The sequence below is a fragment of the Mercenaria mercenaria genome, chromosome 12, assembly GCF_021730395.1.
Source record: "Mercenaria mercenaria strain notata chromosome 12, MADL_Memer_1, whole genome shotgun sequence".
Lineage (NCBI taxonomy): Eukaryota > Metazoa > Mollusca > Bivalvia > Venerida > Veneridae > Mercenaria > Mercenaria mercenaria.
The window spans coordinates 59,996,707-60,018,955 of NC_069372.1; the positions used below are offsets into that span (position 1 = coordinate 59,996,707).

General features: G+C 34.8%; 2 protein-coding genes across 2 annotated transcripts in view; one reads left to right on the top strand and one right to left on the bottom strand.

Annotated features, from left to right (window-relative positions):
• The window catches only part of LOC123533838 (beta-ureidopropionase-like), a 42,964-nt gene extending 41,160 nt beyond the window's left edge, over nucleotides 1-1,804 (bottom strand). The window contains exon 1 of the mRNA XM_053520178.1: nucleotides 1,669-1,804. Within this exon, the coding sequence (XP_053376153.1) occupies nucleotides 1,669-1,769 (101 nt within the window). The 5' untranslated portion in view covers nucleotides 1,770-1,804. The remainder of the gene's footprint in view (nucleotides 1-1,668) is intronic.
• Nucleotides 1,805-2,023: 219 nt separating this feature from the next.
• Nucleotides 2,024-11,219, top strand: LOC123534329 (zinc finger SWIM domain-containing protein 7-like). The gene is made up of 6 exons (XM_045316536.2): nucleotides 2,024-2,106; nucleotides 3,496-3,564; nucleotides 4,583-4,604; nucleotides 6,617-6,719; nucleotides 9,233-9,337; nucleotides 10,907-11,219. Exons 1-6 carry the CDS (start codon nucleotides 2,031-2,033, stop codon nucleotides 11,009-11,011), a joined length of 480 nt encoding a protein of 159 aa, XP_045172471.1. The 5' UTR covers nucleotides 2,024-2,030; the 3' UTR covers nucleotides 11,012-11,219.
• Nucleotides 11,220-22,249: the final 11,030 nt, after the last annotated feature.

Genomic DNA, 22,249 nt, shown 5'->3' on the forward strand with positions numbered 1-22,249 from the left:
TGCCTTTTCGGCCAGTGTAGATTTTAATCAGTCAGCACATCCGTGCAGTCTGATCAAGATCTGCACTGTTTGCCATTCAGTCAGTATCTTTTCGGTAAGCACCCCTTTTTACAGTCAATAGTAATGTCCAAATTGAAAGATGGACAAGTTCATTATAGAAATTTAGCAGAGTAAATATTGGTAAATGTACTATAAGGCCATAATAAATTTATTGCTGGATTATCATCCCACATACCCTATATTTCTTCAAATTCCTACATCTTTTTTGTTTTCTAAATTAACACTTACTGAAAAAAAATCCTTTTCAATTAAAACATTATCAATTTATTTATAATGGCTTGTTGAGAACTTGTTTGAGCAGACAGTCAGATGCAACTGAAAGAATATGACTTCTGTTGTTGGTTGCATACAAATTGATTAAAACTGGTTAAAACATGCATACTTTTTAAATGCATAATGATAAGTATATGTACTTCCTTTACTGATATCTAAAAGGCCTGTTTGCAGCTTAATTAAAAAAAAAATAGAAAGATATTTATGCATTAAATCAAGACAGTTTTTCCCTTGCATATATTACCAGTGCTATCAGAGATTTCAAGATTGTGGGTCCTTATAAACAAACAGTTGAAATCATGTCCATGCATTTCAAATTTTATCTCACCTACTTTCACTCTCTGAATGGCATTTGAAATCTGATCATAAAAACAGGCAGAATATAGTTATCAGTGAAATGTCAATAATACTGAGCAAATAAAGTTTTAATTCAGTGCTCTGGATTTCAGACAGCACTGTGCAATTGTAAAAGAAATAATTTATTGTTCCATTGCTATATACTCTATATTTATCTATTACATGACTCCTTTATATAAATTGCAAATTCACAGATGTTGCTATATGACTGGTCTATACTCAACACAAATTTACTGGGCTAATGAGTCAAAAAAAAGAAAAATAAAACAGTAAAAATTAATTTTTAACATCAAATGGTGTAATATAACTTAGTTTTTAGGAAATATTACATGATAAAACCAGAGGGATAGAAAGTATTTAAAATATCTGATAAAAAATAAGTCACCTATAATAGAAAAGTAACAGATTGACTGCAATTTGCTCTCTCCTCTAAATATGCTCCCATAAATGATAATATGTATACATGCTTGAAATAGCTTTAGATCTATAATACATTGGAATCAGTTAACAAATATGTATAATGCATAATTTTTATATTTATTTTGATTAAAGGGCTTGACAAATCCTCAACATGTGTAGAAATTGGCTCGAAGCTTGCTGTAGTACTTGTCCTGTTGGATGTCATTGTACAATTTTTTACCAAAAATAAAATAAGAGCTGCAGAGAAGTCATATTTAACATGCAAAAGTTGATTTAACATTTGCAACTCTGAAATGCATCCTTTAAAATAGATGCTAGACGGCTTTGATTTTCTTTAGTGACACACTCACATAGCTCACTTGTTAGATGTCCCTTGTATGAGATGGGATAGACCTCTAGCACCCTCTTCCACTAGCCGTTCCGCGGCATCGGGTGAATCACTTCAAATCAGGCTACGCCCCTGCATATCGCTGGACGGGCCTCTCTAACTAAATTTTCTGACACAAATTTCTCTGCATATTGGCAAAATAACAGAATGACAACACATGAACATATTACCTCACTTCCTTTCCATATAAAATCCGCCTAACCTCTGCTAATTCCGACGGTGGCAAGTGCTTCTGGAGCGATTTTTCTACACTTTCAAACTCGCCAGACATGTTGACAGATGAAATAGATCGTGACCTATTTTTGGACGTGTCCATTTTACTGTAGGTAAAGAGAAGTTAAAAATAGTGTATCTAGCTTTTTAAGTAAATGTACTTATTATGAAAATAAGTAAATTGATACAACCTTTAAACAATAAAATCATATAGATTCTTTACATTATCATTTTTGGGTTATTCGATCAACAAATTCCTAATCTAAATTGATTTAGATTTCAGCTGACATTCCTGCAGGACTAGACCATTTCGGGAGCAATGGCGGATACTTCAAAACCAGGAACAGAATGCGAGAAGAAAGTAAATATAAATACAAAAGACTCTGAAGCAACTGGTGAGAAATTATTGATTGCAAGATTGTTACAACATTTTCTTTTTTACTTAATGAATTTTGTTATATTTTGAATATTTCCCCCCCCCCCCCCCCCCCACCCCCTCGATTTAGTAGCCACTGTATTAAAGTTCTCTCCCTTACTAGTCTGAATGTTCGACAGGCAGGTCGTAAGTTCTTTCCCTTAGTCTGAAACTTTCTAGACTGTGTTACTTCCCTTGTCTTATTTAATTTACAAAACAGGAGTGTTAGCTGTTGCACAATTTTTACTGTAAAGAGCTATTAGCAATTCAAATTTGCATTTCTGTAACTTTTTGTTGTTGTTTCAGGGGTTTTTTTCGGCCGTTTTTATAGCCGTTATTCGGCTATATTCCCAATGCCAAAAAGTGTGTATTTTTCCCAAAATGAGTGCAAAAATTCCCAATCTACATTTGAAAAGAAATTCATCAAAATTGCATAAACACTGACCAAATTATGGACAATTTTGTAATGGCAGTATGTTAAAGAGGTTGTACAATGTGAAACAGGTGTATGAGAAAGTGCTTAAACACATCCTTAATATATCCTATGGGGACTGAATATTTCCCAATATGGAACATTTACATGTCAAAATTCCCAATATTGGGGGTATAGGCTATGTTCCCAAAACAGAAAGAAAAAACCCTGTGTTTAACTGCATGGAAATGTCAAGTGAACAGGACAGATTTAGGTGAAGGTAAAGTTGTTTCCCTTGATGTACAGGGAATGAATTACCTCCCTTGATTTGTATGGACTAGTAACTCAGATAAGAATAAATTGCTGCCACTGAACATAGTTGTATAAAATATTTTCATTAATAAACATGACAGAAATAATTGTCTCTAGTCAGGTAAAGATGTAGTAGGTAATTACTAGATTATCTCCCTTGATGTAATGATAATAACTATAGGGTTAAGTTAAGAATAATTGTATTGTCTACATTTCTGCTTTATATGTTAAATGAATTAATCGTCACCAGTGTTACTCTGGCAAGTAATGAAATGTCTCCAACAATATGCATGATAGGGATCCAAATAAAGAATGAATTGTCTCCCTTGTAGCCAATGTAAGTAGTGGTACTTGAGTTAATAATGATTTTTTTCCCTTGAAACACATGATAGGTACTTGGGTATTATCCTGTAAAAATCTGTTGTTGTTTTTTCAATGATATGCATGATAGTCAAAAACACTTTATCCCGTTTACTGTGCACAAAACAACATTTCAAAGAGATTACAGGTGAGAAACATTTGATATGTTATATACCCAATATCAACATAAAAAAACTGCAGGAAAATTGATAGTTGAACATTGTTTAGTATCAGAAACATACTATATATATTGTAATTTCAAGTTGATATATTTCAATTTTGTAGATGTGTTTGAAGCAGTGACAGGACAGTTATTTGAAGAACTAAAAAGGGTTTATCAAGAAACAGGGAAAGGTAAGTTTCACATCATTTAGAGATAAAAAGACAGGATATAATTTTTAAAGTGGCATTATGCGCATCTTAATGCACATAGTGTGTTTTTGGTGAATGTCCTATATAAGCAATTTTCGGTTGCAGTGCCTTTAAATGTGTCACATTAACAATAATGCCGCATAAGTATTTGAAGTTGACACTTTAGAAATAAAGAAATCGGATTAATAAAATAATAGTTCTTTTCTTCAGTGATCTCCCTTACCTATAGGTAGAGATATCTGAAGTTGAAGGGAAGCAACTACTGCAATCAGTTTGACTTTTCTTAATAAGACTGCCCCAGCCAAAATGAGGAAAGTCATATTTGGAAAGTTATTATTTCGTACTGGTAACAGGAAGAGTTTAGTTTATTGGCTAAAAGCTATAATTTCCTCCACCCTTTTTACATACAGTACACATCTATTTCAGCTGGATTTTTACTTGAAAAATGCGCATAATTCCACTAAAGTGTTTTAGTTATAATATATCTTGAAACAATACAAATTGTTTTTCATTACTCATTTTTAATTTCTGCTGTATTAATCAGTTTTAAATATAAAGAGGCATCTGGCTTTTAGGACTTCTTTGCAAATGTAAACAAGGGTCAAAGGTTATACATCTCAAAACATGAACAGCTGATTTGTTGTTTGTTTAAACAGTCTTTAAATTGGCCAGTGGTAAGGCTGCATTCTGAGGCTAGCCACCAGCCTTAACCCTTACACTGCTAAATCTTGTCCATCTTTTACTTTCGACATTGCCATTAACTGCTAAAAGTCCATTCTCCATTGTGCTTACCAAAAAGATACTGACTGAATGGCGGACAGTGCAGATCATGATCAGACTGCACGGATATGCAGGCTGATCATGATCTACACTGGTCGCATAGGCAGACTCAGTCGTTTCCAGCATGATAAGGGATATTTAATAATGTCATGTAAATGTAGAAGCATGCACAGTTCTTTTGTAACCTGTATGTGAGCTTTAGTTTTCATTTTCATTGCAGTGACAGATGAAGTCTTGTCAGCGTAAGTCTTATACATATTATCAAACATCTACCAGAGGTCCAGTTTGGGGACTGTGGCAGAGTGGTTAAGGGCGACAACTTCACTTGTACCATATCTCTGTAGGATTAAAACCCCACTCGGGTCCATGTGTGGAAGCTATCCAGTGCCAATCATTACCTAATAATGCCCAGAGGGTACATTAGTTCTTCCTCCAACGTTCTATGCTGAAAGGTTGCATATTGCCAAAAGAAGTGTCATAGTCATAAAAAATCTCCTAGCCTTTTAAGTCTATGTTGTTTGCACATTTTCTTACAGTATCCAAATTTGCAGCGAATTACATTGACTGATTGCATACTGATAGGCATTGAATCAGAGAACTCTGCCTTTGGAATACGTGCGTTATGATGTCACTGTCAGTCGAACATTTATTTTACATTAGAGATTACAATACTCAATTAAAAAATGTATCATATTGGGTTAAATGAAAATAAAACAAAATTGTAAAGATGAGTAATTACTAATTAATGGCTGGTCATGACTTTGGTTTTCATGATTAGGGTAATTGTAAGAGAGTATCCAGACTGTGAAAATCATGTAGGCTCAAATACATTCCAATGGTCCAGTAATATTTACATCCAGAATGTTTAAATATGGCCTATGCACACAGCAGATACGCTCCATAAAAATAATACACATAAAAACTGATCTATTTCTTGAATATAAGCATCACTTGTGCAACTTTCTTTGGGATTATGACTGTGTGGCCAAAGTGAGTTGATGTTTTAGACAATGTTGTGTCATGCCACCTTAATTCCTTGCTCCAGCATAATGATCAAAAAGTAGGGATGGGAACGAATATTCGAATATTCGAAAATCGGCCGAATATTCGAATATGAAAATCAAATTCGAATATTTGTAAATCAGTGTATATTAAGTATAGTTTATTTGGAATATTTCAGAATAAAACCGTTTGTTCTGTCGTGTTTGTTTATCATATATCAAAAGATGTCCAATTAACAAGAAAAAGGCTATGCAGAATTGGCAGGGGCTACCGTTACGGATTAACAGTTTGCAACAGGTGTAAATGTGATACATGTAAATTGGTCCAATTAACAAGAAAATTGCAATGCATAATTGACAGCGAGGGGTCATCGTTACGGATTAACAGTTTGCACTAGGCGTAAATGTAATATCTTTTTACCTTGTGTTCCTTTTATATTGGCGCCTGTTTTACGTAACAAATTTTAGATTTTTGTTTTCAAAAACAATACCAAACTTGTAGATATTGGCGATATTTTTGCAAAATTTTGTTTAACATTTCATACCGTCCACTGAAACGGTTTTCATCCACAGCGCACGGGCAATCGGCCGTATTTGAAATAAATTTTGAAGTAGTTTATAATACAATCAAGAAATAATATATGATCATGTTGAAGGAGGTTTAGTCTGCCTTCGTTAAGTTTGTCGGCTTTTTACTCGCCGATTGAAAATTTTCAAAATGGCGGCGGTAATACAACAGCGCGACACGTGCTTGAATTGGACCACCTGCTATTTTTAGATAACGTTGCGACGGTCCAAATTTTAATCGATTTGAATGTTTCTTCTAAAAATCTGAATTAGTTAAATATGTTCATGATTATACTCACACACAGAGTCGTGAAATAAAACACTAGGATCGGCGGGTCTAACTAGGTATGATCGGGTTACCCGAAACAAACATTTTTAGGCCTTATTACGTACGATGATTCACATTTTAAACAGCGGAATATATTGTGTATATGCCAATCAATTAATAAAGATTTAAAAATTCCATTAAAACATGCCGAATATTCGAATATATTCGAATATGGCAAACCGAACATTCGAATATTGATTTCAGTATTCGTTCCCATCCCTATCAAAAAGTAATCAAGGTTATAATTTTTGTTTAACCTTTATTTGTTATGAAGGTGCCATTGCTATCAGGACTAAGAAGTAAGCAGCTTTATGATTGTACAGTTGTATTATGTAAACAGAGTTCTGTAATATTTCAGGCTGAGCAATGTTCTACAAGCACCCTTGTTACCAGCATTAGATCTTGTTGACAACAGAAGTGTGTCTTTGCTTGTATGCCCTGCAGGGAGACAACTCTACCAGGTAAACATATAAACTGATAACTGGTTAACTGCTAAATCTTCTAACTGCAAAAGTGTGTTGTGTCTATATCGCTTCTGAAGACTGACATTGGAAAATCTGTGTTTATTAGGATGTCATTATTTCTTCAATTGGTCGCAGGAAAATACTTCTGATGTTAGCTAGTTACTAACTTATAACTGATTAACCCTTACCATGCTGGACACGATTGATTATGCCTTTGTGACCAGAGTAGATCATGATCAACCTGCACATCCATGCAGTCAGATCATGATCTGCACTGTTCGCCATTCAGTCAGTATCTTTTTGGTATGCACCCCTTTTAACAGTTAATGGTACTGTCCAAATTGGATGGACAAGTTCATTATAGAAATTTAGCAGGGTAAAGGTTAAGATATAAGCAATGATTTTTGCATAAAGTACTTCACAATGACTCTAGTCCATACATGTGAAGGTTTGTCTTTAATATTACTTAACAGGGGTCTTTTTAAAATGACTCTAAAAATAGTGCTGATATCAGTTTTAAAATGGCCTAAAGATGTGCAGAATTAGCTGTACTATTAACTGTCTTATTTTTGTTCATCAACAAGAAGAACCATACAACGTTAAAACACTGATTACTCAAAGTTGCAAGATTACGAGCAAAATGCTCCAGTTATACAGAGTTTCAAGCAATCCAAACACTGGAGACACAACATTGCTTTAGTCAGCCTGAGTGCTTGAGTCATTCATGCTTGGGAGTGTTGTGATCCACTGTACAATTAAAAATCAAAGATCTCATGATCTACAGGGAAAAGAGTTTTCCTTTGAAATTTTATTAAGTTAGCCAGAGTATAGCATGATCAAGCAGATTTCCTAAACTCTGTTTTGGTGACAGTTAAGTTAATTGTTGTTATTGTTAATCTGTAACAAGTTTATTGGAAGTAATTCCACTGCAGATAGAATGTAACATGAAATTCTCAGTGGAGGGGTTTCAAATATACAAAATTATCGCATAGTGCGGCAATTTTCCTTTGATCTTTACAGTATGTTAAACATGGTAACACACATTAATACTACAAAATCTGTGCTGATATTTTACAAAACTGTTACGATATATATCAACACAGAAGTTACGATATATATCAACACAGAAATCTCTATAGAGTTTCATTAGAAAGAAACTGTTGTGATATATATCAGCACAGTAAAACTGTTCCGATATATATCACAACACTTTCTCTCTTATCGTGGCCAGGTCCTATCGAGGAAGTATAAATTTTTCCTTTAAAAAAATGAAGATTTTAGCTCCAATTTACAGTTCACAGAGAAAGAATTATCACAAACACCTACATTTATAAAGTAAAAGAATACATAAACTAGAAAATTTCAAAGACTTAGTTATCGCCAAATTCAGAAATACATGAAATATATGAAATTCTGAGATTTCTCAAATGTTTCTTTTTCTTTGTTTTTTTTTTTTTTACAAACAAAACAAGTTTTACAATATGTTAGGCCAATGAAATGCAAAGATTTAAAACCAATGCAGAAATCTGTTGGATACTTCTATCTGGGGAACACATTTTCTAAAACAGAAGTTTTAGTGTTTCAGTCAGCGAGGCCCAGAAAGGGAATCAAAAGTGTAAAAATAATAATAAACAAATTTAAATGAAAAAAATATATAAATTTTAATGATAAAACTATGCGATAAAACAGTTATAATATGTAATGCTCGTGTGTTACGAGGATATATCAGAGCTAGGGGTACATCTCGGTATTTTTCTCTGCACATATCTGTCTCGGCCTACCGGCCTCGACATTGTACAGAGAAAAATACCCTAGATGTACCCTAGCTCTGATATATCCTGGTAACACACTCTCACACGTACTATAACTATTACCAACGTATATCCTGAATATACAAGAGTATCCTGAATTTTCAGTTTAAACTCCTATATAATTTTTTATATTTTCATGAAAATGAGGTTGACAGCATGAAAAGGTTTTTATTTTATGCTCTTCTGTGAAATACTGAAATTTATCAGTGAAATAAAATTGATATTTTCACTGTTTCAAACAGTGAAAATATCATTTTTATTTTTCACTGGTATGGAACTACATTTGAATGCGAAATGATATGAATTATTTAAATGATAGGAATTTCCTTGCAAAATATTCTTCCGTGAAAGTAAAGATGTATAAAAATAATAAAACGATCATAAATTTTTACAGTTTTTCTTAATGAAATGTAAAAGAAATCAGGAAACGTAATAGAACTATTTATAAAATAAATAGAAAATTTGTTTGTTTCAGTGTAAGATCGAAATATATTTCACTCGTGAACACCATAATTTACATGTTCACACGTGGCTGCGCCACTCGTGAAAATATTGCATTATAGTGTTCACTCGGTGAAATATATTTCGATCTTACACTAAAACAAACAAATATTCTCTATATCTTTTGCCAGTGTAATGCCAATACATCTCCTAAGAAGTTTACATTAACTCAAAACAGGCAGTGTTGTCTACTTTCAGGTTGTTGGAAGTTCTGGTACACCATACACGTGTTTTAAAGGCAACCATTACTGTTCCTGTCCTGCATACAGATTTTCTATCCTCAAAAAAGAGGAACATACAATGGTAAGTCTGCCGAGGTCGAGTGTTATAGGGGGTCATTCTGAACAAGTCAGAGGCTTGTTTGAATCCCTATGAGGGTGGGTTTTGGCTGCAATCTTCTTTCTGTTTGAATGTGCACTGGTTTGAAATCAGTAAATTGTCATTAAAAATAGTTACCAAAACTTCTTATGCAATGGATGTAAAATAAATGTACTGAATACAAAAAGTTTACTCTTAAAAAATCCATGGAAAATCCCACATGGTACATTTTAAGCTAGATGTGACCTAGATATGGAAATGATATTTTGAAGAGGCAGCCTGAAATTTAATTTCTGTCTGTAACATACACAAATGGGTGATTAAATGAAGTATACCAGCTGTCATTCTGATGATATCTGTCATCTTAAACACTGGTCAGTCTACTAAAACCTGGCATAACTTCAAGTGTTGCCCTTTTCTTTTATTCAAAGTATTAAAATCAAAATATTTGCTTTCATTTAACTAAAACACATGGGTTCAAGACAAACTTTGCAGTTTCATCGTAATCAATCCTGAAAAAGTATTTATAGTATTTATACACCATTTCATCTTAATCTACTGTATACTGCAAACTGCATAATTTAATATGAAATAAGGCAATGCCTCAGTCAGGAATCGTTACAGTCCATCAGCTTACCCAGAAATTTGCGTTTGTATCAATTTAAAGATAGAAACAATACTGCACATATTTGTACTAATGTGCAAGAAGTTGCAGTTCGGACAAGTTATGTGGACGCTTATTACGCACAAGGAAAAAGCGTATTCTTCCAAAAAATCCGAGGTCAGACGCTCTGTGCACATGCCGGAATACCACATTTTTTAATTCGATAGTATATCTCATTCGGTATATATCGCATGATACTGTATAGGGATCGATTCCCTATAACTCTTTATCATGAAGATTTTTTAGACTATATAAAGTTCCTATCTGTTTTTAATGCATGAATTCATCATAAATTGTCTTGAGACTCGGCATGGGTATTGTTTATAGACACCTTGTAAGCAGTTCTCAGCAAGCTCATATCTCAGTTGTTACATCATCACAACTGAATTAATTTTCATATGTGCCTTCGGACCTTCCCCATGATAATGCTGTCTTAGTATTCTGACATTCCCCACACCCCCACCCGCCACCAACAGTAATTCCCTTCCCTGTTTCTAGTTTTTCTCGTTTTTTGTTTTTTGTTCAAAACACTTTATACCAATATTCTCACTCAGCTTTGTCAAACTATAGTTATTGTTTGAAAGAACTTAACAGATTCAGATGAACAGCTTGTTTTGTTTTTTGTTGGGTTTTGACCTTTGAATCACACATACACAAGTTTAGGCCATTTTAGGACTTTCCAGCTTTCGCTGATTGACAAAGTTCTAACAAGCCCCTCTCAGACATTATTTCAGGGGCAGGTGAACTCCTGGATTTTAAGAACTGTCAACCATATCCTACACCCTAAGAAAGATTTTCAAAACCGAAATAGGGAAGGAATAATGCTTTAAAGAATTTTGCCACAGAGGTGTCTATGAAATGAAAATTACAGATTGTTATTATATTTTCAGTGTAAGCATGTACTTGCAGTGAAGCTGTCGGATGCTATGGATGTAACAAAGAAACTTGAAGTGACAGACAAAGAGTTGACAGACATGTTAATTAATCTAGAATGAGAATAAACCGGAACAGAGCTTTTATATAGAAGATGAATACATCTGAAAAGAGTTGATGACAGTTTGGCTGTAAGTCAGATGGGCACGCTAACATTGGAGTTAACAAGGACATGACTTAATTAAGGAACTGAAACATTGGGAGTGATGGTTTAGATGTATAGAGTTGGGTTGAGAGTGTTGGTAGATATAGATACAGGTCTGAACACTAAATGTAATTGTAGCTGGAAGTAAGGTTCAGACCAATTGATTAGATACACAACACTAAATATTTAAATGTACAATAGTGCTAAATTATCTTGTATATAGAGCTGTCTGCAGTCTATTGCAGAAAGAGCTTCAAACCAAGTGCTCATGGTAAGCTATTGTGATCACGCTGTGTCCATTCTCCATTGTGCGTGCGTGCATCTGTCATCAACAATTTCTGTAAATGATATCTCCTCCAAAACCACTGAATGAAACTTGGCCTGGATGTTCCTCGGGTGGTCCTCTACCAAATTTGTTCAAATGGTTCTGCTTGGTTACTTATATTTTATACTAATTTATTTTAGGTCGATTATGAAGCAAGTTCTACAACTTATATTAATCATTCTCGACACCTCATTTCTGATGGAATCCATCGCCATGAGGGTATGAGAGGCCAGTTTCCCTTTTAATGCTGTCAGAGTGCCAAGCAAGGGAGCTACTGGTACCATTTTTCACGTCTTTGGTATTACGCGGCCAGGGATGGAACCCACTGCCTCCCACACTCAAAGCGGACGCTCTACCACTAGGCTATCAAGGCGGTTACTTATAGGGGCCACCAGAGCCAACAATAGAAAAATCTTCAAACAACTCCTAAATTGCTGGTCCGATTTTGAAATAATTCCACACAAAATTAATGGTCTTTATATAACCTTCTACCAAGATTGTACAAATTTTTCTGATACATGGCTCCTTGGGGGCATAGTCACTTTTCCCTATATGTACATTGTATATAGGCTGTGGAAACTTTAAAAATCTTCTTGTGTGATTTTAAAATAATTTTACGCAAATGGTCCTTGTGTGACCCTCTACCAAGATTGGCTGCCAGTGGGTGTGGTCACTTTCCCTAAAATGGAAACTTTTTGTGAAACTGCTGGCCTGATTTTGAATTAATTTCACACAAATTGTCCTTGTGTAACCGTCTACCAAGTTTGTTCAGATTATTTTTGATTCGTCAAAAAGTATGGCTGCCAAAGGGCGTGGTCACTTTTCCCTATATGTATATAGTGGAAACAAAAAATTCTTGTATGAAACTACTGGCCTGATTTTAAAATAATTTCACCTACATGGTCCTTGTATTATTCAAATTAATTCAGGGGGAGTTGTCATTTTTTCCCTATATGTATATATTGGACACTTTAAAAATGTTTTTGTCAGAAACAACAGGTTTATTCTTAAAATGATTTTACACAAATGTTTCTTGGGTGACCTTTTATGAAAATTATACAAAATACATGTATTCTGTTTCGTCAAACACGGCTGCTGGGATATGTGATCACTTTTCCCTATATGTATGTAGTGGAAAAAACAACTTTCTGTTTGATTTGTAGTGGAAAATTTTTTGTTTGATATTGTCATATCACATGCTTCCCCCAACTTCTTACCCTATCTCCCCCCCCCCCCCCCCCCCCCCCCCCCAATTATTCTTGTTAGAAAACACTGGCACTATTTCTGTATAATTTCACAGACATTTTCCTTGCATAACCATCTACCAAAACTGTTCATGCAAACAGTGTAACTCAGGTGATCTATATAGGGCCATCATGGCCCTCTTGTTTTAAACAGTATTGATGGGTTTTAATGTGAACAGCAATTTGTAAGACCAAAGATTAAGAATGACTGATGGATGAGAAAGTTTGATGTTATTATAGCTATGTAACAGACTTTTGAGATTTACTGGTAGAAACATTGTTACCCACCTATATCCTTTTATGATTTTGTTACACATTTTGTATTTGTTACATGCCATGATGTTTTGTTTTTGTATTGAATAAAATTGCAATTACAGCTTCTTGTCTTTTGTACACTCAGCAAAACTGAAGGGTAAACTATTATTGTAGGTAGATAGTCCAGTGTCTGCCATCAACAATTACATAGTTAACACTAGTGGTCTCAACTTTTGCCCATGTGATGTTAGGACTCAGAATAGTGTGTCCAGTTAATAAATGCACATGGACAATGAACCTCAAATGAGCCACACCATGTGAAAATCAACATAGTGGGTTTGCGACCAGCATGGATCCAGACCAGCCTGCGCATCTGCTCAGTCTGGTCAGGATCCATGCTGTTTGCTAACGGTTTCTCTAATTGCAGTAGGCTTTAAAAGCGAACAGCATGGATCCTGACCAGACTGCGCGGATGCGCAGGCTGGTCTGGATCCATGCTGGTCGCAAACCCATTATGTTGGTTTTCTCATGGCACGGCTCAAATGTGACCTTGAGCTAGTGTTCTAAGTCTTGCAATGAACTTGTCCCATGTTATAGTAAATGTTTATGCCAAGCTATTTGAATATCCATAGATGTACAGACAGGACAGGACAATACTCAAACAATTGACCTTTCAGTGTGACTGACTTGTCATTCAATAGTCTTCTTAATACCTAGACATTTACCATGATACATAATTTTTTGTTTTCTTAGGGTGAATGTTATACCAGTTATTTAAATACCATTTAATGCATAGTTGTAGACCTGACCAGAAAGATGAAATAAAATCTTTGACATCTATGTATGAAGTTAACATCTGAGTAGGTGTCTGGGTCTTCTATGTCTCCCACTTGAACTGCAAAACTATCGCCCAGTGTCAAATTTAACATTCCTCTCCAAAATTCTTGAAAAAGCTGCACTAAATCAAATCAACAAGCATATTGAAGCTAACAATCTCCTCCCAGCTTACCAAAGTGCCTATAGAACATATCATGGGGTTGAAACAGCAATGGTCAAAATGTATAATGATCTTTTGGAAACCATAGATGAAAATCAAATAACAATCGTGGTCATGATCGACTTGAGTGCAGCGTTCGATACCATCGATATCCCGATACTGATTCAAATCCTTCAAGATGATTTTGGTATACATAGCACTCCCTTGAAATGGATAGAATCTTATCTCACGAACAGAACAATGAAAGTTTTAGTCGAACAGTCAGCATCTGACACGGAGCAACTAAGGTTTGATGTCCCGCAGGGTTCTTGTGCCGGACCTGTGATCTTTACCCTATATATATCGGCTCTTAACCGAGTGGTGCAGAAATATCCAGCTGATCTCTATGGATACGCGGACGACCACAAGATTGCGTTAAAAATTCAAGCGGGAAATTCTCAAAATGAGACAACTGTTCTTCAACAACTCGACAGTTGTCTAAATGAAATCATAAAATGGATGACAACCTTCAAACTGAAAATGAATCAGTCTAAAACTGAAATTATTATGTATGGAACAAGACAACAGTTAGCGAAATTGGACATCACAAGTGTAAACGTTGGTGGGTGTGACGTAAAATGCATCGATCACGTCAGAGACCTAGGTGTAACTATGACCAATACACTCAACTTTGAGCATCACATTCAGAAAAAGTGTCAGATAGCTCATGTGCAGTTACGAAACCTTAGGGCTATACGGAAACATCTCACACAGAAGTCAACTGAATCATTAGTGCATGGATTGGTTCATTCTCACATTGACTTCTGCAACAGTTTATTTACAGAAATTCCAGCCTACCAAATCAATAAACTACAGCGAGTCCAAAATCATGCCGCTAGAGTAGTCAAGAATGCTTCCTATGAAAAACCAAGTACCGAACTTCTGAAAGAATTACACTGGCTTCCAGTTAAGGCTAGAGTCATGTTCAAAGTTTTAGTAATAATCTTCCGTGTCATCAATGGTACAGCTCCAGTATACCTGAGGGAAATGTTTGTACCTACACGACAACGATACAGACTTCGCTCACAAAGTGACACTAACTTTAACATCCCTAGACGGCGAACAAAACTAGCAGACAGATCTATGGCAGTCGTTGGTCCCAAATGGTGGAACGATCTGCCTAGCTATCTGAAAAACATTCAGTCTGAAGCCAGCTTTAGATCAAAACTGAAAACACATTTATTTAGGCAGTTTTATGAAGAATGAGTGTAGGCTTGTTAAAATAATATTCAGAAGTGGTGTGAAATAGTATTTATATATGTCCAAATCTTTAAATCTAAGTTCTAGAATCCTGTTCATATTTTGTATGTATATATGTTAAATGTGTGTTATGTAATTGTAAAGCGCAATAGAATATTTTATAATTTTTGCGCTATATAAATGCCATGTATTTGTATTTGTATTTTGTAACATATCTTGTACTATGATGAATGTTTGTGCCATTATCATTTGAATATTCATCATTGCATATAAACATAATAGACTAGATCAGAAAATTGCCATTAGCGTTTTACATCTAGGCGTGACATCGACCTTTTTGTTAGAGGTATGGTTCTTGCATTCTACCTTTCATCTGCCCAAAGTTATTTGAATATCCATGCAACATTTTGGATCAAAAATGGCCGTAAAGCTCTACTTATAACCTTTGAGTTAGGGGTCCGGACCCCCATCCCCCACCCATCCACTTATAATTACTTGGGCATAGAATATTAAGTCTAGATATAGCATTTCTGACTAGACCTTCGTCAAACTTTTCTTGTCCATCCAGGACTGTATACACATGGAATTCATGTTTCGGATATGTTATTCAAGTAACTTCTCACAAATATTTACCATACAAGACCAGAATGTAATTTCGCATGCAAGCCCAAGCTCAGTAATACATGACTATACTCTTAATTTTCAGATAATTTATAATAATTTACGTTCTGGTTAGTTGAAATGGATGACTTAACAGCGACATTACCATGAAGATTTTTTCACAGCTGGTTGTACCTATGTTTGAGCTTAGTGACATTTACCTGGTCAAAAAGAGCAATAGTGCTTGGGTGAGTGACATAAGACTATCCTGGCCTTCATGTTTTACAACCTGTAAACTAGATCTCAGACACTTATTTGGTCATTTAATATAATTTAAGCCACTTGTAAGTGCTCCACATTAATGAGAAATACTTTACAAAATTTAGTTTTCTGTACATCAGCAACTCAAAATCCCCTCTTAACATAAAGGAGACTGCTTTGTTAAAAATATTTTGTCTATCCAGTACATCCTGTCCTTCCATCTCTGGCTGTTGTAAAATCTTGTTGCAGTTTTTCCTAACTTTTTTTAGTTGATAAAATTTTATATTAATGTAACTTTACAGCAACAATTGCAAGTTATGAAATGTAGTTGCAGAAAGCATCCTTGGGAAACTTCATATTCTGCTTCTACGCCACTGCAACAGTGACAACATCAGATATGATGGCCGTGATATGTAGCTTTTCTCTTTTGCTCACAATCCTCTGGTCAGACTTATGCAATTTCACAATGTTACCTGTGTGTCTATCACAACCATTCCTTGGTCGGTTATTTTTTCCTGGTGTATTGTCTATCCCCTATTTTACAGTAATTATTTCATTTGACAGTTGTGTAACACCGTCGGTTAATCTAACCAGTGATTCCGGATTCTGTTCCAGTACTAACACGCACTCTGCAAGTAACTGTCAACTTCTCAGCCTGAACCCAAGGTGAAGGCCGTAACTTCAGACACAAAGTCCCTCGCACCTTGTGAACAGCTTTAAGAGAGCATCTTGTGCTATGTTTTATGTTTATTTGTGTTGTCACTAAGGCATATGATGCGATCAACTTTCCATCGATACCAGCTCTATTTAGGGTGATAGATAATGCCCCTAGATTGTACTACACTAAAAACAAACACATTTTCCATGAAAAAATGCTTTCATTTATTCATAAAATCTTCTAATACATGTACAACTAATCTGTTTCAGTAAAAAATATCTTAATTAAAAATAAATCATAAAAATGTTTCATTTCATTTAACTTTAAAAATAAAATGTCCAGTAATTTCAAGCAACTTAAATAAATAACATTCAAATTCAATAAAAGTTGATGAGCAATGAAGGTAGTATATTTAAAAACGCCCTAAAGAGCCTAAAATGGTTTGCGAAACAGTTACCGGGATGTGTGAGGTAAATCAACTGTGACTTCACAATTGCATAAATATTGGGTATTTTTCAAAATGATGTACCCATACACAGCCATGTCAAAGATAAAGAATTGTGACTAAATTAACTGCACAATAATTATATGAGTATCTCACCTTCTTTGTATTTTTGTGACAGGGGAATGTTTAGATTTCTGAATTTAAATTCTAAAGGACACACAACTGTGATGGAAAAAGCAGAAGGTGTGCAATGAAACAAAACCTTGATAAAACATTGGTATTACATTTAAGTAAAGATTCCTCAAGGTATTTAGTCTGAGATTTACACCTCAAACTTTAAAATGCTAAATTTTCTTTATGTTCGGTCATTGTAAAATTAGCACATATTGGAACAGAACTTTCCATAAGTGTTGAATCTGGAGCTACAAACAGATTTGCAAAATTCCGTCGGTAAGTTTTTTATGAACTAAGTTACAGAGAAATGCAAATTTTCTGCTCTTTTGGGTTTCAAACATAAAATGTTGATGAATACTGACCCTAATCAAATGTGAAATGAACTTTTAATTTACATGTTGGCACACATTTATACTGGAATTATAGCATGGTTACACTTTATCATAGACTTCTTTTGCACTTGTAACAGAAGAACTCTGTACTTAACAAGAGCTGTCCATAAGACAGCCAATGCTTGACTATTCGAATTGTTGTCCCGGAAGCAGGAATATTACCCTAAATGTTAAAATATCTAGAGTTTCAATCCAGTATCTGCATTAGTTTTGAAGATAGTAATTTGCATGCAAACTTTCACCAGGATTTTTTAAGTTCAAAAGGGGGCATAATTTAGCCAAACTACATGTCAGAACTATGGGACTTGATCCTGGGCAGTTGGTTATTGACCTAAAAAAAGAACAAGAGCTGTCCATAAGACAGCCAAGCTCGACTATTCGAAATATTGTCACAGAAGCTGGAAATTATTACCCAAAATGTTTAATATCAAAAGAGTTTTAAGTTCAAAAGGGGACATATCAGAGTTATGGGACTTGATGCTATCAACTAGTTTTATAACCCCGAAGAAACATGTTAAGTTTCAATTCAATATCTGCATTAGTTTTGGGGATAGTAACTTGCATATAAAACTTTAACCAGAATTTTCTAAGTCCAAAAGGGGGCATAATTTGCTCAAAATACATGTTAAGAGTTATGGAACTTGACCCAGTGAGGTTGGTAATTGACCTAGAAAAAGAATAAATAAGTTTCAAAGCTATATGCCTTTTGGTAATAGCTGTATGTACTTGCACGCAAAACTTTAACCAGGATTTTCTAAGTCCAAAAGGGGGCATAATTTGCCCAAAATACAAGTCAGAGTTATGGGACTTGGTGCTATCAACTAGTTTTATAACCCGAAGACACATGTGAAGTTTCAATTTAATATCTGTAGTAGTTTTGGAGATAGTTACTTGCATGTAAAACTTTAACCAGGATTTTCTAAGTCCAAAAGGGGGCATAATTTGCCCAAAATACATGTCAGAGTTATGGGACTTGACCCAGTGAGGTAGGTAATTGATCTAGAAAAAGAAAAAAATAAGTTTCAAATCTATATGCCTTTTAGTAATAGCTGTATGTACTTGCACGCAAAACTTTAACCAGAATTTTCTAAGTCCAAAAGGGGGCATAATTTGGCCAAAATACATGCCAGAGTTATGGGACTTGACCCAGTGAGGTAGGTAATTGATCTAGAAAAAGAAAAAATAAGTTTCAAATCTATATGCCTTTTAGTAATAGCTGTATGTACTTGCACGCAAAACTTTAACCAGAATTTTCTAAGTCCAAAAGGGGGCATAATTTGGCCAAAAATGAAGGTCAGAGTTATGGGACTTGGTGCTATCAACTAGTTTTATAACCCCGAAGACACATGTGAAGTTTCAATTCAATATCTGCATTAGTTTTGGAGATAGTAACTTGCATGTAAAACTTTAACCAGAATTTTCTAAGTCCAAAAGGGGGCATAATTTGCTCAAAATACATGTTAGAGTTATGGAACTTGACCCAGTGAGGTTGGTTATTGACCTAGAAAAAGAATAAATAAGTTTCAAAGCTATATGCCTTTAAATGATAGCTGTATGTACTTGCATGCAAAAACTTAACCAAGGTGTGACGCCGACGCCGACGCCGACACCGACGCCGACGCCGACGCCGACGCCAGGGTGAGTAGAATAGCTAGACTATTCTTCGAATAGTCGAGCTAAAAAGTAAGTTTCAAAGCTATATGCCTTTAAATAATAGCTATATGTACTTGCATGCAAAACTTTAACCAGTCCTAAAAGGGGCGTAATTTGGTCAAAATGAATGTCAACAATTATGGAACTGGATGCTATCACCTAGTTTTATAACCCAAAAAACATGTGAAGTTTCGATTTAATATCTGCATTAGTTTTGAAGATAGTAACTTGCAAGCAAAACTTTAACCAGCATTTTCTAAGTCCAAAATGGGGTATAACTGGGCCAAAATACACATCAGAGTTATGAGACTTGACCCAGCGAGGTTGGTAATAAACCTAAAATAAGAACAAGAGGGCCATGAAGGCCCTGTATCACTCACCTGACCTATTGACCTAAAGATCATCAAGATTAACATTCTGCCCAAGTTTCATTAAGATATGGTCATAAATGTGGCCTCTAAAGTGTTAACTAGCTTTTCCTTTGATTTGACTCGGTGACCTAGTTTTTGACCCCACATGACCCAGATTCGAACTTGACCTAAAGATCATCAAGATTAACATTCTGACTAAGTTTCATAAAGATATAGTCATAAATGTGGCCTCTACAGTGTTAATAAGCTTTTCCTTTGATCTGACCTAGTGACCTAGTTTTTGATCCCACCTGACCCAGATTTGAACCTGACCTGAAGAACATCAAGATTTACATTCTGACCAAGTTTCATTAAGATATTTTCATAAATGTGGCCTCTAGAGTGTTAACTAGCTTTTCCTTTGATTTGACCTGGTGACCTAGTTTTTGACCCTACATGATCCAGATTCAAAATGGACCTTAAGATCATCAAGATTAACATTCTGACCAAGTTTCATGAAGATACAGTCTTAAATGTGTCCTCTAGAGTGTTAACAAGCTTTTCCTTTGATTTGACCTGGTGACCTAGTTTTTGACCCCAAATGACCCAATATCGAACTCGTCCAAGACATTATTCAGGGTAACATTCTGACGAATTTTTATTAAGATTGGTCCAAAATTGTGACCTCTAGAGTGTTAACAAGCTTTTCCTTTGATCTGACCTGGTAACCTAGCTTTTGACCAAAGACAACCCATTATCGAACTCGTTCAAGATTTTATTGAGGGTAACATTCTGACCAAGTTTCATTAAGATTGGGCCAAAATTGTGACCTCTAAAGTGTTAACAAGCTTTTCTTTTGATCTGACCTGGTAACCTAGTTTTTGACCCCAGATGACTCAATATCGAACTCGTCCAAGATTTTATTGAGGGTAACATTCTGACCAAGTTTCATTAAGATTAGGCCAAAATTGTGACCTCTAGAGTGTTAACAGTCAAATTGTTGACGACGGACACAGGTCGATCACAAAAGCTCACTTTGAGCACTTTGTGCTCAGGTGAGCTTAAAAGCAAGTTTCACAGCTATATGCCTTTAAATGATAACTATATGTACTGGCATGCAGAACTTTAACCAAGTTGTGATGCTGATGCCAGGGCGAGTAGAATAGCTAGGACTATTCTTAAAATAGTCAAGCTAAAAATGGTCAAATACTCTTAAAAACTCTTTACATCACATTCTTGGCAAAATTAATATTTTAAACACATCTGTTTACACAGAAAGCACATTTCTTATTCTGCTGGTAACTCAGAAAAGCACAAAACAATGCACAACTTGAGAATACTAAACAATTTTGTCAGTTTTAATATTTCCCTGAGATCCTTGTTTTCACATTCACACATGTTATATAAAATTAAATACAGACATATCATACTGAAGATGTAGACTTTAGTTGTAACTGGCAGCTTTACAGATCTTTCTCACAAAAAATATGAAACTCCATACTATCACAAACACTAAACAGTTTTACACTGAGTGTTTATCTTAAGCCGAAAAATAACAAATGATCTGTCAAACTGTCAGGGAGGCATCTTCACTTTGCCCTCTAGTGCATTTTTATGCAGACTGCATAACATTCGAAATTTATTTAAAATTTACCCATATCAGGTTGAAAAAAAAAATATTAGATGTTATTATTTGCCTGTAAAGTAATTTCTGTTACTGTGTTCAGGTTTGAAGGAAACTTCAGGTCTACAAGTGAGAAACAATGAAATCATTCCCATGTTATTTTTCAAATTTTCTTAACCATTCAAGACACAGCTTATTTATTATCATGAAGCATCTGCAAAATTATTTAGTCTATTACATGAAAACTACTTCTGAACACTGTTTTCTATAGTCCAAATTCAACTCAGTAATTTTTATCACAGACTACTTATGTTCATTCAATTTTGATGGTAAAATGCCTGTTACATATTTTCACAAGTTCACAAACTACCTAGAAGCAGTTTTTTAACTTTACATAGATATTTTTTTTAAGTCAATTAGTAAACATAAATCATGGAATTAATTCATACTGCAATACCCAAATACCCATTAAAAAATGTTTAATGCCCTATTGAAATACTTCGGGGAAAACTTTAATATCAAACAAACAACAGATCAGCATACAAATGTCCGCATCTGCACAAACAGACATACACTTGAGGGCATATACACAGTCTTCAACAGACTTGACATACATGTAAGCAAACACACACACACACACACACACACAGATATACACACGGGCATACACACAGAGTAAGACATACACGTGGTTGCATATACACATACAAAAACTTCAAATCCTTCAATATCTTTCCATACATTATTCATTTTACAAATAGCATATTGATGAAATTTCTCATAAGTTTAGAACAGTTCGGTTTTAAATAACATATCATATTTCAACAAAACTGCAAAAAGGCTATGATATCTTTTTATTCATTTGCAACCTCCGTCCAGTTTTTAAGTCTTAAAAAACAGATACAGGTCTATAATTAAGGAATGAATTTCATTGCATT

Excerpts from the sequence above, each read along its gene's own strand:
- LOC123534329 (XM_045316536.2), top strand. The coding sequence starts at position 2,031 with ATGGCGGATACTTCAAAACCAGGAACAGAATGCGAGAAGAAAGTAAAT. Across the intron at positions 3,565-4,582 it reads TTATCAAGAAACAGGGAAAG|TGACAGATGAAGTCTTGTCA; the intron begins GTAAGTTTCACA and ends TTTTCATTGCAG. Across the intron at positions 4,605-6,616 it reads ACAGATGAAGTCTTGTCAGC|GCTGAGCAATGTTCTACAAG; the intron begins GTAAGTCTTATA and ends GTAATATTTCAG.